The sequence below is a fragment of the Thamnophis elegans genome, chromosome 6, assembly GCF_009769535.1.
Source record: "Thamnophis elegans isolate rThaEle1 chromosome 6, rThaEle1.pri, whole genome shotgun sequence".
In the NCBI taxonomy this organism is placed as follows: Eukaryota; Metazoa; Chordata; class Lepidosauria; order Squamata; family Colubridae; genus Thamnophis; species Thamnophis elegans.
In genome coordinates this window covers 36,330,335-36,346,973 of record NC_045546.1, presented here as the reverse complement: position 1 = coordinate 36,346,973, position 16,639 = coordinate 36,330,335, and the positions used below count along the sequence as shown (strand labels likewise).

Here is a 16,639-nt window from a genome sequence, read left to right as displayed (position 1 = left end):
AAGTGAGAATTGAGAAGACAGAAAGACAGAAGACAAATGTCACCTTTGTAACATATCTGAATAAATAGTGAACTACCTAGTGCTGTGATGGCAAACCTATGGCATGTGTGCCACAGGTGGTACACAGAGCCCTCTCTGTGGGCATGTGAGCTGTCGCCCCAGCTCAGTTCCACCTCACATGCCCGGGTGCCTCCCACAGGCCAGTTTTCAAAATCTCTGCCGTGCATGCGCAGGGGCAGGGGTACATGCAGGAGATGTGTGTACATGTGCAGGGTGGTGGGGCACATGGGGGGTCATATGTGCATGTGTGGGGATGGAGGGTGCATGCAGGGTGGGGGGTTGCTGCAACGTTCAAGTGAAAAATGGTTATGTTATTTTTTTCAATGCTATTGTAACTTGGAATGGTCACTAAATGAATTGTTATAAGTTGACGATTACTTGAAGTTACCGAATAGGGCCATGATGCCAAACCTATGGCATGCATGCCCAGAATGGGCCATAGAGCCATTTCACCTGGCATGTGCAGTGTCATCCGTTCCTCTTCTGGATTCTGGCGAGTATGCACATGTGATGATCAGCTGGCTTTGGTGTGTGTGGCAGTGCCGGAAACTGGAAGAGCTGGTCTTCTATTTTCCGGTGTGAGCATGCATGCCAGTCAGCTGATCATCACATGCGCATGCGCTCCAGAATCCAGAAGACTTTTTGTCCGGAAGTTCATTTTCCAGTGCACGCATGCCCTGTTTCCAGCTCCTTGTCCTGGTTGCGGCCCAGACGAGAAGGCACAAAGTTCTCCCTTTTTGGCACTTGGTGCCGAAAAGGTTCACCATCACTGGAATAGGGTAATGAAACATCCCCAGGCAAATAATCAGGCTCAAATAGCACCAAGGGCTCCACAGTTCAACTCTGAGATACACATATTCTCTTCTATTGGAGTTTGTGTCTTTCATTCTCAGTTTTATGTAAATCCATTTATTTGACCATACAGCCAGTGGAAGTGAATTCCTTAATGGAATATATGCATTTGTGCCTAATTTATTATTGATGCTTTCTATTCATATACAGTAACGTGGCTTTCTCATTTTAGGCCACTGTCTGAAAAAACAGGTAACTCTTGTGAGCATCTCCACTCTAGCACTACATGTAGCTATAAGATGTAAAGAAACATAGTTGAGATTATCAATATCATGCATATAGCTCATGCATTCATTGTCTTTTAAACAAACAAATGAACGACATTTGTATATTGAACACAGACTTAAAGTTCCACTGCAAAGGCTCACTAGCTCTGATTTGCCATATATTTGATTTCATTATGTGCCAATTACAAAAGGCAATCTGGGTTTGTGAATGTGCTAAATGTCATACACTTTAGCACAAACACAACATTAAGCAGTCCAAATGGGAATGTGCGTCACTACCAGTGAATGCTTGCCATTTATTATAAAAGCCATACAATAGAAGCCTGCCGTTTGATGCTGGATCTTTATAGATTTTCAGGCGGATTTCAGATTTTCCAATTCATCACTGGATGAGTAAATTTCATTATAGACTTGGATGGAGGAATACTTAACTGGTGGAGGAGGTGGCTTGAACGATGGAGGTTTATTCATACTAGAATGAAAATAATCCTGTTTAAAATGTGCAGCAAATGAACATCCACAATAAGCATCAAAATAGTTAGATACAATTAAGAAGCAAATGAACACTATGAAAACATAATTAGGCATAAAAATAGGTCCACCTTGCCACTAATTTACATTGAAGCAGGGACCTAATATATCTTTGATGAAAGGTGAACTATTAAAGTTAGTAGTATTGCTAAGGTACTTGCATTTCTTTTTGTTCTTTTGAGTAATACCAAATCGATGCATAAACCAGTGTTTCTCAACCTTGGTGACTTTAAGTCCTGTGGACTTCAACTCCCAGAATTGTGTGTGCTGGCTGGGGAATTCTGGGAGTTGAAGTCCACAGGACTTAAAGTCGCCAAGGTTGAGAAACACTGGCATAAACAAAGCCACCAGGTTGATTTCTGATAATGAAGTCATGAGGTAAACCAAGAATAAAGTATTGCAGTAATGGTATGTTCAGTTGCCATTCTTATGTAGATATGCCATTCTTTTAAACATGAGAATATAGTTTAATATGAACCAGATTTCAATAATGTTTACTCTCATGCTGATAATTAATATTATATGGACCTTATTCTGGGTTTTTTATTCATTTAAATGACTATAAGTTACAGTCCCTAGGATTTTTAATGGGCAATCACTGCCATATTTTGTTGTCATAGTAACTCTTGGTTATATGTTATTAATAAGTTTTCTAAAAATACAAAAAAGCCTGTTGATTTCTTTCATTCTAAATATAAAGAAATCTTTTTGCAATTAATCTCGCTGTTTTGTACGGGAGTAATTTCACAATGATACCCAAAATGAAGTCATGATTTTGAGGGGCATACAGTGTACTTACATTTCTCTTTGGTGCTGACACCATTTTCTGATTCCACAAATGATTAAACACGTGCAGAAAAAAAGCAGAAATGACACAACAACTGGCCAGGGAAATGTACTGTGTTTTGGAATTATTGCAGAACCTGGAAAGGGTACAGTACCAAAATCATTATGATGAAAACCATAAGCAAGCTTTGAACAATTATTATGTCTACATTTCTAAATTATGAGTATAGAGGGTTGTGGGTTGTTGTTTTTTTTTGGACTATCATATGGAAAGAAATTATTCAAAGCAGTTGACTAAAGTGGAGTCAACATTAGACAGGAGCCATACTAGTGGCAGATACTATGAGGCAGGCCCTGGATGTTGTGAGAGATGGCAGGATGCCATGCAACCCGCCTTGTGCTCTCTGTGCTGGTTGCAGTCTTTAACAACCAAGGGGACCACACACATTGTCAGCAGTAAAAGGATATTTCACCATCAGTCTTGTTAACAGCAGCTTTAAAAGGATACCTACAGTTATGGTACCTTGTACTCAGAGGTGGTATTCTGCTGGTTCGCACCAGTTTGCGCGAACCGATAGAGACGGCGGTGCAAGGTTCTGCCCATTCACCCACCCTGATGTCATCACATACCTTTTGCGCATGCACAGAATTTTCTGCACATGCCCAGACATGCTGTGTGCAAGAAAAGCAAGAGTGCAGGTGTGGGCACTCCCACTATCGAATTGGTAGCGAAAACAAGAGGATTTCATGCCTACTGGTACTGTTAATGTCCAGTTTACTAGCATAACACATGATCTAGTTTCCAACTTGTTATCCTATTGCACTTCATATCTCTTACAATAATATATTATGCCTTATGCTATTTCAGCGGTAGGAGACATGATACTTTAAAAAACCTTTTATTTGTAGTTTTGCAATGCTATGTGGCATTGGATGACATTTATAGGAGCAAGAATTATACTGTAACACATTGGCATTTGCAATTTAAGCAACAATAGGACTAAGATACTGACACAAGATGAATTAGAAACAAAAAGGCACTTAGAATTTGCCCTCATTTATTTATGCTCCTAAACAGAGCATACATTTATAAAGGTAGTCCTTATTTAGCAACCACAATTAGACAACTTTGTCAATAAGCGAAGCAGTCACAAGTGAAACCATGACTGTGCTTATGATCTTGCTTCAGCTTTCCTTGGCTTTATATACCTGCAAATCACATTAATGTGAGGATTAGTCACAAAGTTACCTTTTCATAACCATCACAACTGAATGGTCACTAAATGAGGCAATCACTAAATGAGGACTATTTTCATGATATTCATGCAGCTTTTGAAATAATTTCTGGAAGTACAGCCCATCTATCCTCCTCCCTTCTTAAAGACTTGAGTCATTGGCTTAGATATGAAAATGATTTCCAAGCATGAAAGTGTCTAAACTCTAAACTGCTATATAAGCAATGCCGGACATCTCGCAATGATCCTAACAAGGATTAACACATCGGCTTCCACGGCAACCATAAATTCTCTCAATCATTCTGTTCAGAATATGGACAACCACATCTTTAGCTTTTCATTATTTAGTGGCAGGTACAGGTAGGGTGATACATGTCAGAGCTCTTACAAAATAAATCTTTTCAATCTTGATTATGACATGGAAATTGATTAATATACAGTACCTACCTTCCCTCCCTGTAGATCAATCTTGCCAAAACCATCTGCAGCAACCTTTTTGCCCTGCTTCTCCTTTCATAAAGACTCCTTTACAATTGGAGCAATAACTTACCGGTATTAAGGCCATCTTTTACAGTGTATGAATGAGCAGGGCTATTCATTGTGGTTAGTTCAGTCACTTTTCTGATGGACAGGTTTTCTTAAAAACAGACAAGCATGCATTCTTTATTATTTTAGCCAGTTTACCAGTATTATTATAGTAGTAATGATTACTATACATCTGGCTGACTGTGCAATCAACCATTAATAAAAGATGGGCTATTACAATTGGTCGCATAATCAATCAGAGGTTTAGATTGAATTTGATGTTTTTATTCATTTATTGAGTCCTTCCTAAAGACCTAGGATAGGCAGCTGTGTTGTTTGTTGTTGCATATACTGTTGCAGGATGTAAGCTGTTCCAAGTAAAGCTGCCTTTTGCAATTGATTGATGATGATTTTGTCAATGCTGATTGTGTTTTGTTTTCTTATGCTACAACAGTTGTACTTCAGTGTGCAGATCTTTGTATTTTGTGATTTTTTTTGCCAATTTGTTCTCTTCAATTTTGCTACCTCCAGGTACTGTCAATTCCACTATCCAAACAATTTTGTCTTTCTTATTGATAATTGTTTAGTCTGAGGTTTATCATGTAGCAGGTGCTACATGACCAGCATAATTCAATTCATTGTCATTACTTTCTAGTCTTCTTATTCAGGTATTTCCTCCATGAATTTGGGCTTAAGATCTTTTTAATTCTCATGGCATATTTACTTCTGATCCTTCCTTTTGACTTCAATGTGCTTGATATTGTCACCTTGAAAGATGCTCTCATATTTGTAGCAACCATCTTCATTCAGACTCTTGATGTTATGTCCATAAGAATCTTGATTCCTTCAATTTTCGTTATTTCCCCCCCTCCTCCCTATTTTGATAGGGTGGCACATTTGTCCAGTTCAAATTCAATTGCAATATTCTGACTCACATAGATATACATACACAAACAGAGTGTGTGGAATAGCAATTCTATTTCAGGTGGTGATTTCCCACACAGCTTCAGATTGATGGACAGCACTGTGGTAAGAGTAGGATTCCTACCAGAAATTCCCACAAGAACCTTGAGCTACCTCCTACAACTTTAAGATTCAGAAATATATGTCAAAAGTAATTTGAAAATGATTAATCAATATTGCTTTGCTTGATTCTATTTCTCTGTGTGTGCTATGCATGTGAAAACAGAATGACTTGCCACAGGGGCTACCTTTTCACAGCTTATAAATCAAGTAAGCCTCTCCAGTCTAAACAAGCAGCAACCCTTTAAAAATGTTAGACATGGGAAATGATCACATTAAGAGGGTGGTAATTGTGGGCAGAAGGCATGAAACCTCAGGTCACTGCTTATACGCTTCTCAATAAGAACTTTTCTTAGCAGCAATAAAAATCAGATTATCTAAGGAAATATAGCTGTATGCCATGGTCGGTGAAGATTTAGCACTGGAAAGAAAAGGCAGTTTTGTCTCTAGGCTTCCCTGATACCATGACAAACCAAGGCATTATAACTATCATTATTATTATTCTTGTTGATGATGATGCATATCGAGAAACAACTTTCTCTAATCTGAGTTTGTTCCTTGATTATAGAATGGATACTTTTGTTGCTACCCAGTCAAATGTATTTATGGAATCTCTAGACTCCAATATATAATTTAGCATTAGCATTATATTCCTCTATACTAAGTAGCATTCAGGCAGCCCAATATGTAATCCAGGTTCAAAAACTATATTAAGTTAAGAAACAAACGAATTGCTTTGATAAAGTGAGATCAGGTATAGGCAGTCCATGGGTTTAACAGTGATATTGATTATTTATTGCTAATATTGCTTTTCTGATACAAGTAAATTGCATTCCAAGTAAATCCTCTTGAAGAACATTCTTGTTTTTATTAATTCAATATCCTGATATTTAGCCAAATTTCTACATATATTTTATTATGGATGCTAAAGAATCCATTGAGTGGGAACTCTAAGTTCAATATCATAGCCAGCTAGAAACCAGGAGACCATGAGTTCTAGTCCTGCTTTTGTCATGAAAACCAGCTGCATAATTTTGGGCCAGTCACACTCTCTTAGCCCATAATGTTAGGCTTGGGTAATAGTTGACCAGTTCCTGTTGCAATCAATAGATCAATACTTGAATGATCACAAAAAAAAGTGGACCCTTCATTTGCAGGAAATACCTGTGAAGAAATAAATCTAGCACTCCATATTATTTGGAAAAGTTTTCCTAATGAGAATAACTTTCCTATATAAAGTGGATATTTCTACTTTTTATGGAGCTAAACTACGATTATGTCTAGGATTCGAAATAAATATGGTTTTGTTTTTCCCACATTGAATACAAATAATTTTTTAAAAATGTTTAAAACTTACTTTGAGGTACCATGGTCTCACCGAACAACGTAATAACAGTATCATTTTGCCGGGGTTGCAAGGATTCTGTAGAAGACATATTGTCTTTAAATTCCTTGTAAAATGTGATGATTCAGTGCTTTGTTAGCTAGATGCTACCAGAAGAAGTAAAACTAAAATGTAGACTTCATTTGGATAATGCAAATTTCACATTATAAATGGAATACTAAAGGAAGAAATCTAACTTATTTTCTTGAAAGCTATCCCTGATAGTAATAGCAGTAGCACTTAGACTTATATACAGCTTCGCATTGCTTTGCAGCCCTCTTTAAGTGGTTCACAGAGTCAGCATATTGCCCCAACAATCTGGCTCCCCATTTTACCCACCTCTGAAGGATGGGAGGCTGAGATTTGAATTGCCAAATTGCAGTCAGCTGGCAGTCAGCAGAAGTAGCCTGCAGTACTGCACTCTAACAACTTTATCACCCTGGCTCATAATAACTATTGAATAATATGAAGTTATATAAAATGATATTTCTACTTCTGCATGTTCTAAGCCATAATTATTCCTTTGTTTTGAATAAATATGATACTACCTTTCCCACACTAAATACAAATAATTTAGAAAGTCTTATAACTTACTTTGTGGTACTGTGGAGTCACGGAGCAACATAGTAGTAGTACTACTTTGCAGGGTTTTGGTAGAATGCAAGATTTCTGTAGAAGACAAATTGCCCTTAAATTCCCTGTTCAATACGAATATTCAATGTTTTATTGACCAGGAGGCCACTAGGAGAAGTAAAACTAAAATGCAGACTTCATATTCAGTACTATAAAGAAACACAAGAGCCAACTTCACATTATTCAGAAAGGGTCTCCTAATAACTCTCATATATAGCAATAGTAATACCACTTTGACTTATATAACCCTTCAGAGTGCTTTATGGTCTTCTCTATGCAGTTTACAGAGTCAGCATATTTTCCCCAACAATCTGGATCCTAATTTTACCGACCTTGGAAGAATGGAAGGCTGAGTCAACCTTGAGCCAGTGAGAATCAAACTGCTGGTAGTTAGCAGAATTAGCTTGCAATACTGCATTCTAACCACTGCATCATGGCAGCTCTTGATGTGGTTAAAGGACATATAAAAGTATATAAAGTTGATTTTTTTAAAAAAATAAAATCTTTGATAAGTCAGCCACAATTTTTGAAATCTATTATGTTTCTACTTTCCATGCCAAATACAAATAATTTAAGAACCGTTCATCACTTACTTTGGGGTACTGTGAAGTCACTGAATAACTTTGTAGTAGTATCACTTCGCAAGGTTTTAGTAGAATGCAAGTGTTCTGTAGAAGACAAATTGTCTTTAAATTTCTTATTCAATGTTTTGTTGGCTTGATTCTAACAGGAGAACACGGTATGAAATTATATAAAACTATTTTTTCTACTTCTTGATACAGCTAATCCACTATGCTTGATTGGATTTGAAATCTACAGTATATGCTTCTTATCAAATCTAATCCATATACGTAACATTTTACACATGCAGGATGAATATAAACTAAATAAAAATAATAATATTCTATACATTTTATTTTAATATCCACAGTTAAAAGTATGTTTTGAATCTTACTGATGCCCATTATGTTTCTAATAAAGGTTAATTTATAACCTTTAAAAATACAGCTAGAAGGAGGAGGAGGTTGTTCAATAGCTTTGTCTCCATTGTCCACTAATTAAATTATGATAAGTAGTGATTACCCTACAAGAAAGTTTGAGCCAGCGTAAGCAAATGGTCAGCAAACATACTATATAACTATACTTATACTCTAACTGGACCATGACAGTTCTTGCAAGAAATTCTATTCCCCTTTCTTTTCCTTTCCTCTCCTCTCCTCTCCTCCCCTCCCCTATTCTCTTCTCCCCACCTTACTCCACCACACCTCATTTCACTCCACTCCACACAGCAATTAGAAATATTAGAAAATTTGAGAAAGAAGTGGATTCTGTGACTTCTCTGGAAGGAAAAAAAAAGATTACAAAAACAAAACAAGTTATACTTTCTTTTGGAACTTTGAAAGGTATAATAAAACTTGATGCGACTATTAGTTATTGCATCATTATTGCTCATTTACCAAAAGCTGTATGGCACAAAATTACTTTAGAAGTACTATAAGTGTATTTGGAAGGATTATAAAAACAACAGATATAGTTCCTATTTTTTTTTGCCTAGAAATGCTGTGCTACGTGGTAATATAAAAATGAAAGAAGAGGCATAGTGAGGACAAATGTTTGTTGTACCTGCCTTCTCTTATATGCAAGTCCTGGAAAACAGGACCTATGTGAGATAAGGATTTGTCTCACAGATTCCAGCAATATAAAGATTGCCCCATTCTTTATGCGCTTTTGGGAATTTTCACCATAAATAGTAAAGTGTTAGATACTTTCCCCTGAAGCAATAAAGCTAACAAAAAATGAATAAATGAACAGTAGAAGTGTTGAGACAACAAGATTCACGTATGACTGAATTTTTATTGTGGATGTATGTTGGAGAAAAAAACCCACATAATATTTATATTGAACTTACTTTCTGAAGCGGAATCTGGTACTAGCGTTATTCCTGAGGCTTCAGAAATCGTAGGCTGTAACCCTGATTAAAATAACCATGGCTTGAAATACAGTGGATGAAATAAAAGAGCTTTAAAAAACAGCTTTAAAAAATGAACTTTGGAAATTCTTTAAACTGACAAAACAATGACATAAACATGACTTTATACCAACATTTTAATTATGCAAGTAGTAACATATGTGCCTATGTTTTGCATATTTGTAGACATATGTATATTTGCCATATAGACATGAGGCAAATATATAGATATATTCTACACATTTTTCTAATAAAGATATCACAACTTTTTCTTTTGATTTTTTTAAATAAAATAATGCAACATAATACTTGCAACTGTTTAAATGCTTTTCATAACCGCATTTTATTTTGGTGTTGACATTTATACCATTATTTTGTCAAATGTTTAAAGAACAGATAATATTTCATAGAAATCTATAAACAGCTACTTACTTTCTGTGGTTGAATCTGAAATGGCAGTAATGTGACTAATGAATTCTGAATATGCCAGTGATGTATTCTGAACTCCTGTTTAAAATAACCAGTTGAGAGAGTGGATAATCCTTAACAACAGCATCATGATATTGTTGGTAATAAGATGGGTGTTTATATAAATGTTTTAAGTAAATAAAATAAAATAATAGAAACCAATAAAGTATCACAAATCATAGGCTTTCATTCCAAATATAATGTTCCTACTGATAGATAAGATAATGAAATGAAAATAGAATTGAAGGAATGGAGAATTACTTTACTCTTTAAAGAAACCCAGAAATATTATGAATTTTTAAATTATGGCAATAAGAAAATCTTGATGGCTTTTCGGGAAACACTATTATTACACAGAGTAGTGTACCTTACTAGGACAAAATATTAAAAACATTACATATATTTTTAAATTGATACCAAGTACCATTTGACCAGTGCCTAACACCTGAGTTACAGATAAAACAACTGCATTTGGTTAAATTTATCTTTAGCTGTATTCAAACAAGAGAATGGCAATTAAATAAATTGTATATTGGAACCTAATTTGAAGTCAGGCTGAATTATAAGTAAAAGCCATCTGGGCAGTCTTTAAAAATTAACTAATGGGACAACTGCTAATTCACTTTGCCTTCTTTGAAACTCACCAGATGAGCAAGGAAGTTTATAATGCACGAGATTCATAAAAATTACCTATTCAGATCTTGAACTCATGGAAAGTTCAAAAGGGCTTGAAAAAAAAGAAAGTGCACAATAGCACAGCTGCTCTTTCTTCCCAATCTGTTTGCATTCAATCTGTTTGCATTCAGATAGAGACCCAAAGAGAAGCTGTAATATACAGTAGCTACAGCTACTCGTGCAATTAAGAGAACCTGATTTATAAGCCCTGGATTACATCAATGGAACAACTTGCCTTCAGAAGTTGTGAATGCTCCAACACTGGATGTTCTTAAGAACATCCATTTGTCCGAAGTGGTGTATGGTTTCCTGCCTAAGCAGGGGGTTGGACTAGAAGACCTTGAAGGTCCCTTCCAAGTCTGTTATTCTATAAAACTTCTACATAAAGAAATGAATGTAAAGTCAAGCCAATTACTTAATCATTCCTCCTTTAGATTTCCAGCTATAAATACGGAGGTTAGGGAACATGGGGAAAAGTTTGAAATTTTCTTATGTTCAAGTGAATTCCTCAACTGCATTTGCATTTTCAAACATAGCACATATTGAGACTATTCAACATTTAGATATTGCACAAAGTGCTGAGATGAAATAATAACTATGAGCAATGGCTTAAAGTGCATGACTGAGATTGCTAGTGACTGCAAAATAAATTGCAGTAAACTGTTGGTCTCTAGAATTAAAACTTTCTTCAAATTCAGCTTTACATAGTTGCCAGTTCAGTTACAGAATGAACAATGTAGAGCTGCTGAATATGCAACAATTCCCTTAATGGGATGAAACACATGCACTATACTTTCTATGAAGCATGCATTTTTATTTGTTTCTGCAGAGTTCACACTGCCAAAAGTGTTTGACTGAACATATATGCACGAGACACCACTTGGATTATAAATGGCCCCTAATTTCCCAAAGTGACTTACCATAAGGAATAAGTATTTCTTTAGAGGAAAATTTCCATCTGTCATTTCTAGTGAAGTAGTATGCAGACATGCATTTGAAGGGCTGATTAAAAGTTGAATGAGTTATATTCCATAGTGACAAAAATGATGTCTTTTCATAAAAACTTCCTACCTGGTTTATATTTTTATTTTCAATTAATAAACCTTTGAAAGAAAAAAAAATGATAAAAAGGACAGGTTTTCCCTTATGTTCCTTCTTCTAGCAATAATTAAGTAAATAAGTTCCTGAAAACAAGCTGTAAAATGCTTAATTACATAATCAAGATAATATATTATTTTTATTTGTAAAATGCCTTAACAAGCAGGAAGTATATAGCAAATGCATCCAAAGATTACAAATATTTAGAAATTTATAATCCCCCCAAATAAAAAATTGATATGTTCTAAAAAAGAAGTATGGAAATTGCAGCTTTTCAAAAGGTTTTATATTACAGTATTCCTTGCCCCTTCCAATAACCACACTGTCTGGAAGAGATAACCAATAGAAGGATTATAATTTCCCATACTATTCCTGAAGAATTTGACATCTACATTTAATGTTGGGCATTTGTTTTATACTAGTTGCAGTTAGAACATTTATTTTGCATTACCTTCAGATTTTTCATTCAGAATCTTTCCACCCATGTACCACATAAGTTTTGGCTTTGGATATGCCTTCTTTATCACACATGTGAAGCGTGCCTGAGTGAAAATAAATAGAAATCGAATCAGCAGTTCAAACAAATAGTATAACTGTTTTCACCTTGTCTTAAATTTGATTATTTGGGTTAATCCCCCTGATAAAGAAGATCTCATTTGATCTGACTTCATGGTCACACCACTTTGGTTAATTTGGAGTACTTATAACTACTAGTTGATTTTTTGGGAATTGTTTGATATTGGAATTTGAACTGTTTTATTATTTTAAGGATTTTTAAAGGGTATTTTTTTAACCATTGCATAATAGCTTTTATTGTAATGCTTAAATTGTTTGTATCCAAGACATGGACTTGCTTTTTAAAAAAAAAATTAATGAAAAGTAGTTTGTAATCCCAACAAGTTTGGAAGGCTAGAATATTATTATCTTGTTCATCCGTCTCCATCTGGTTACCTCCACTTCTATTTCCCTTCTGAAGTTTATTCACCACAATCAATTCTGCTGTAATGATTGATGACAATGTATAATGTTTTCAGACATACATAAATATATAATAATGAAGAGTACTAGTTAGAATGACACAAAAATTTGCAGATATTAAATCTGAACACCTGTTCCACAATCCTCTTGACTATAGCATGCAGAATTGGATGTATAACCAAGCCACATAAATACCATATTTAAATAGTTATAACAGGAAGGAAATTAAAAACATTACTGTGGTTCTGTCTACCATGTGGTTTGGCTCCGGCTGACAGCTGAAAATCACAAGAGCCTCGTTCTTTATCAAGTAAGATGTTACTGCTTAGGTAAAGATGAAATATCAAGAAAACTGTAACAGACATGCTTACTAAATCTGTGCAATATTTTGTTGAGATATCTGAGGTACAAAATATAGTTATTGGAGCACAAAAACACTTCCATTAGTTTTACATAATTTAAAACCACATTTCAATCCCTGGACTATATAAACAATTACATTTATCTTCATAGATACTGAAGTTCTTCATGAAGACAATCCAATGATTAAGAGGAGTGTGAGAAAAGAATAACAAACTTTCATTGGATACTAAAGCAGAATTTAAAATATCAGTCACAGCTACCTCTGGAGAATTATTTTATAGATGCTTAGCTCAGAATTTTACTAAGAAGAATTTAGGGGTAAATTAGAAAGAGTTCTTATCAGCCCAATTCTATCAGAAATAGGACACATCTCCCAAGAATATTATACCATTCTTCCGATTACCTATAGCATTATAAGTCTGTTTTAGGAAGCAAATAAGCAAACAAAAAATTAATTTTCCACTATTTTCTGGCTATTATTCAAACTCAGAAAATATTTCTTAAATACATTGGTGGCCATTTAAAGAGGCTGTTTTCAGATAGGAAGAAAACATATTCAAGGAAGCTTTGCAACCATCTTATAAGAGTCCTCTCTTTCACTTTTCTCTTTTCTTTTTAGGGCACTACTAGATGAAGGACTTCTATTTCTTCCTATTTTCTTTTCTCAGCCAAGTACAAATTCTTGACTTTTCTTGCACATCAAATTTCAAAACATCAAATTTCAAAAACATCCTAAGATTGAGAAAGAAAAACAGTAACTTTTTTCCCCCAATGGAAGAAACTATTAAGAAATTAGAGGGCAAGTTTCAGAAAAGCATAAAAATTATTATGCAAAATATACAAATTCTCAATTTACTTGTAAATTCATTTAAAACTTTTAAAACTAATTTTTGCAAGGCATAATATAAAATAACACAAACATTTACATAAATTAACCCACCTTTCCTTTGGAATCTGTATGGAACTCAATAGAGATTTCTGGTTTTGCTGCAGCACCAAGGGGGGGAAAAAGACAAATTATACAGGATTTAATTCAGCACAAAGTCTTTCTGTACAAAAAGCAGTAGTTTATTTTATAGTTGAAAATATCAATTTGTGTTCCAAATAATAGACCATAGATGAAATCTATAACTAAAGAGTATGCGATATCCGGATTTCTTTCATATTCTGTTTGATTAATATACATTATTTTAGTAAATTTCAAAAATATCTCTAATCAGTCTATCATGTGGTTTCCATGTCTTATTGTATTATTGCTTTGGATGCCTAGCATCTACTTTTAAATGAATATATACATATATGTATGTGTGTGTGTGTGTGTGTGTGTGTGTGTGTATATATATATATATATATATATATATATATATATATATATATATATATATATATATATATGTGTGTGTGTATATATATATATATATATATATATATATATATATATATATATATATATATATACACACACACACACACACACACACACACACACACACACACATATATATATACACATACATACATATATACTATGTATTTTTTAGTATTTTTTTAGTATTTTATTGTCACTTATAGGCCGCCCTTTTCCCTGAGGGGACTCAGGGCGGCTTACAACTCATGGGAAGGGGGTGCAAGACAAAACGTAAAATAATATGTGAGTACAAATAAAAATAGCAATAAAACACAACATTCATTCAACATTCGGGTGGGGTGTATGAAGATCTTATCCCCAGGCCTGGCGGGATAGCCAGATCTTAAGGGCTGTGCGGAAGCTCTGGACTGTGGTGAGGGTGCGAATCTCTACGGGGAGATCGTTCCAAAGGGTCGGAGCTGCTACTGAGAAGGCTCTCCTCCGCGTAGTCGCCAGTCGGCACTGACTGGCGGATGGAACTCGGAGGAGGCCCACTCTGTGCGATCTGATGGGACGAAGGGAGGTAATCGGCAGAAGGCGGTCTCTCAAGTACTCAGATCCACTACCATGAAGGGCTTTATGGGTGGTAAGTAGCACCTTGAAGCGCACCCGGAGATCAACAGGTAGCCAGCGCAGCTCGCGGAGGATGGGTGTTATGTGGGCGTACCGAGGTGCACCCACTATCACTCGCGCGGCCGCATTCTGGACTAGCTGAAGTCGCCGGATGCTCTTCAAGGGCAGCCCCATGTAGAGCACATTGCAGTATTCCAGCCTAGAGATCACAAGGGCTCGAGTGACTGTTGTGAGGGCCTCCCGGTTCAGGTAGGGTCGCAACTGGCGTACCAGGCGAACCTGGGCAAATGCCCCCCTGGTCACAGCCGACAGATGGTGGTCAAAAGTCAGCTGTGGGTCCAGGAGGACTCCCAAGTTGCGAACCCTATCTGAGGGGTGTAGAATTTGACCCCCCAGCCTGAGCGATGGAACACTGGCCAAATTATTGGGAGGGAAACACAACAGCCATTCGGTCTTGTCCGGGTTGAGTACCAGTTTGTTAGCTCTCATCCAGTTCTTAACGGCCTCAAGACCCTGGTTCATCACGTCCACCGCTTCATTGAGTTGGCACGGGGCGGACAGATACAACTGCGTATCGTCCGCGTATTGATGGTATTTTATCCCGTGCCTCCGAATGATCTCGCCCAGCGGTTTCATGTATATGTTAAATAGTAGGGGGGATAAGACCGAACCCTGCGGCACCCCACAAGTTAGGGGCCTCAGGGACGATCTCTGCCCCCCAACCAACACCGACTGCGACCTGTCTGAGAGGTAGGAGGAGAACCACCGCAGAACAGTGCCTCCCACTCCCACCTCCCGCAGTCGTCGCAGAAGGATACCATGGTCGATGGTATCGAAAGCTGCCGAGAGGTCAAGGAGAACCAGGATGGACGCATGGCCTCCATCCCTGGCTCTCCAGAGATCATCGGTCAATGCGACCAAAGTGGTTTCTGTGCTGTAACCAGGTCTGAAGCCGGACTGGAAGGGGTCAAGATAACCTGCTTCCTCCAAGATCCGTTGGAGCTGGAAGGCCACCACCTTCTCAACAACCTTCCCAAGAAAGGGGAGGTTGGAGACTGGACGGTAGTTGTTAAGAACGGCTGGATCCAAGGATGGTTTCTTCAGGAGGGGTCTCACCACCGCCGCTTTAAGTGCGGCGGGGAAGTGCCCCTCCCAAAGGGAGGCGGTTACAACCACCTGGATCCAGGCTCGTGTCACCTCACTGCTGTTGGCAACCAGCCAGGAGGGACACGGGTCCAGTATACAGGTGGAGGTACTCACAGCTCGTATGGCCTTGTCCACATCCCCAGAGGCAACAACCTGAAACTCAACCCAGAGATGGTCTGCCAAGCTCTCCCCCTGTGTCTCGGCTGGATCTGCAGAGATGGAGTCCAAGTCCGACCGAAACCGAGCAATTTTGTCCGCCAAGAATTGGACATATTCCTCAGCCTTACCCTGTAGGGGTTCGCCCGCGTCCCTCCTATTTAGGAGGGAGCGGGTTATCCTAAACAGGGCGGCTGGGCGTGACTCGGCGGACGCAACCAAGGTGGCAATATGTGATCCTTTAGCTGTCCTTAATGCCCTGATATATTCCTTGGTGCATGTTGTCAGGAGTGCTCGGTTCGATTCGGACTTATCGGACCTCCATAGGTGCTCTAGGCGTCTCCTCCGGTGCTTCTTCTCCCGGAGCTCCTCGGTGAACCAAGGAGGTCTCCGGGATCCGCTGACCCGGAGGGGCCGTAGTGGCGCAATTCGGTCAAGGGACTCTGATGCCACCGAGTGCCAGGCAGCAACCAGAGTCTCCGCCGAACTGTGGGTGAGAGTATCAGGAATAACCCCAAGCTCTGTCTGGAACCTTAAGGGGTCCAGGAG

General features: G+C 37.4%; 1 protein-coding gene across 1 annotated transcript in view; it reads right to left on the bottom strand.

The window, feature by feature from the left end:
• Positions 1-298: 298 nt before the first annotated feature.
• CD96 (CD96 molecule) overlaps positions 299-16,639 on the bottom strand; it is a 30,717-nt gene continuing 14,376 nt past the window's right edge. Inside the window, exons 5-14 of the mRNA XM_032219783.1 lie at positions 13,748-13,794; positions 11,918-12,008; positions 11,289-11,471; positions 9,658-9,732; positions 7,850-7,924; positions 7,218-7,292; positions 6,597-6,662; positions 4,242-4,328; positions 2,470-2,593; positions 299-1,611 (exon numbers count right to left, since the gene is read on the bottom strand). Coding sequence (XP_032075674.1) covers positions 1,494-1,611; positions 2,470-2,593; positions 4,242-4,328; positions 6,597-6,662; positions 7,218-7,292; positions 7,850-7,924; positions 9,658-9,732; positions 11,289-11,471; positions 11,918-12,008; positions 13,748-13,794 — 941 coding nt within the window. The 3' untranslated portion in view covers positions 299-1,493. The remainder of the gene's footprint in view (positions 1,612-2,469; positions 2,594-4,241; positions 4,329-6,596; positions 6,663-7,217; positions 7,293-7,849; positions 7,925-9,657; positions 9,733-11,288; positions 11,472-11,917; positions 12,009-13,747; positions 13,795-16,639) is intronic.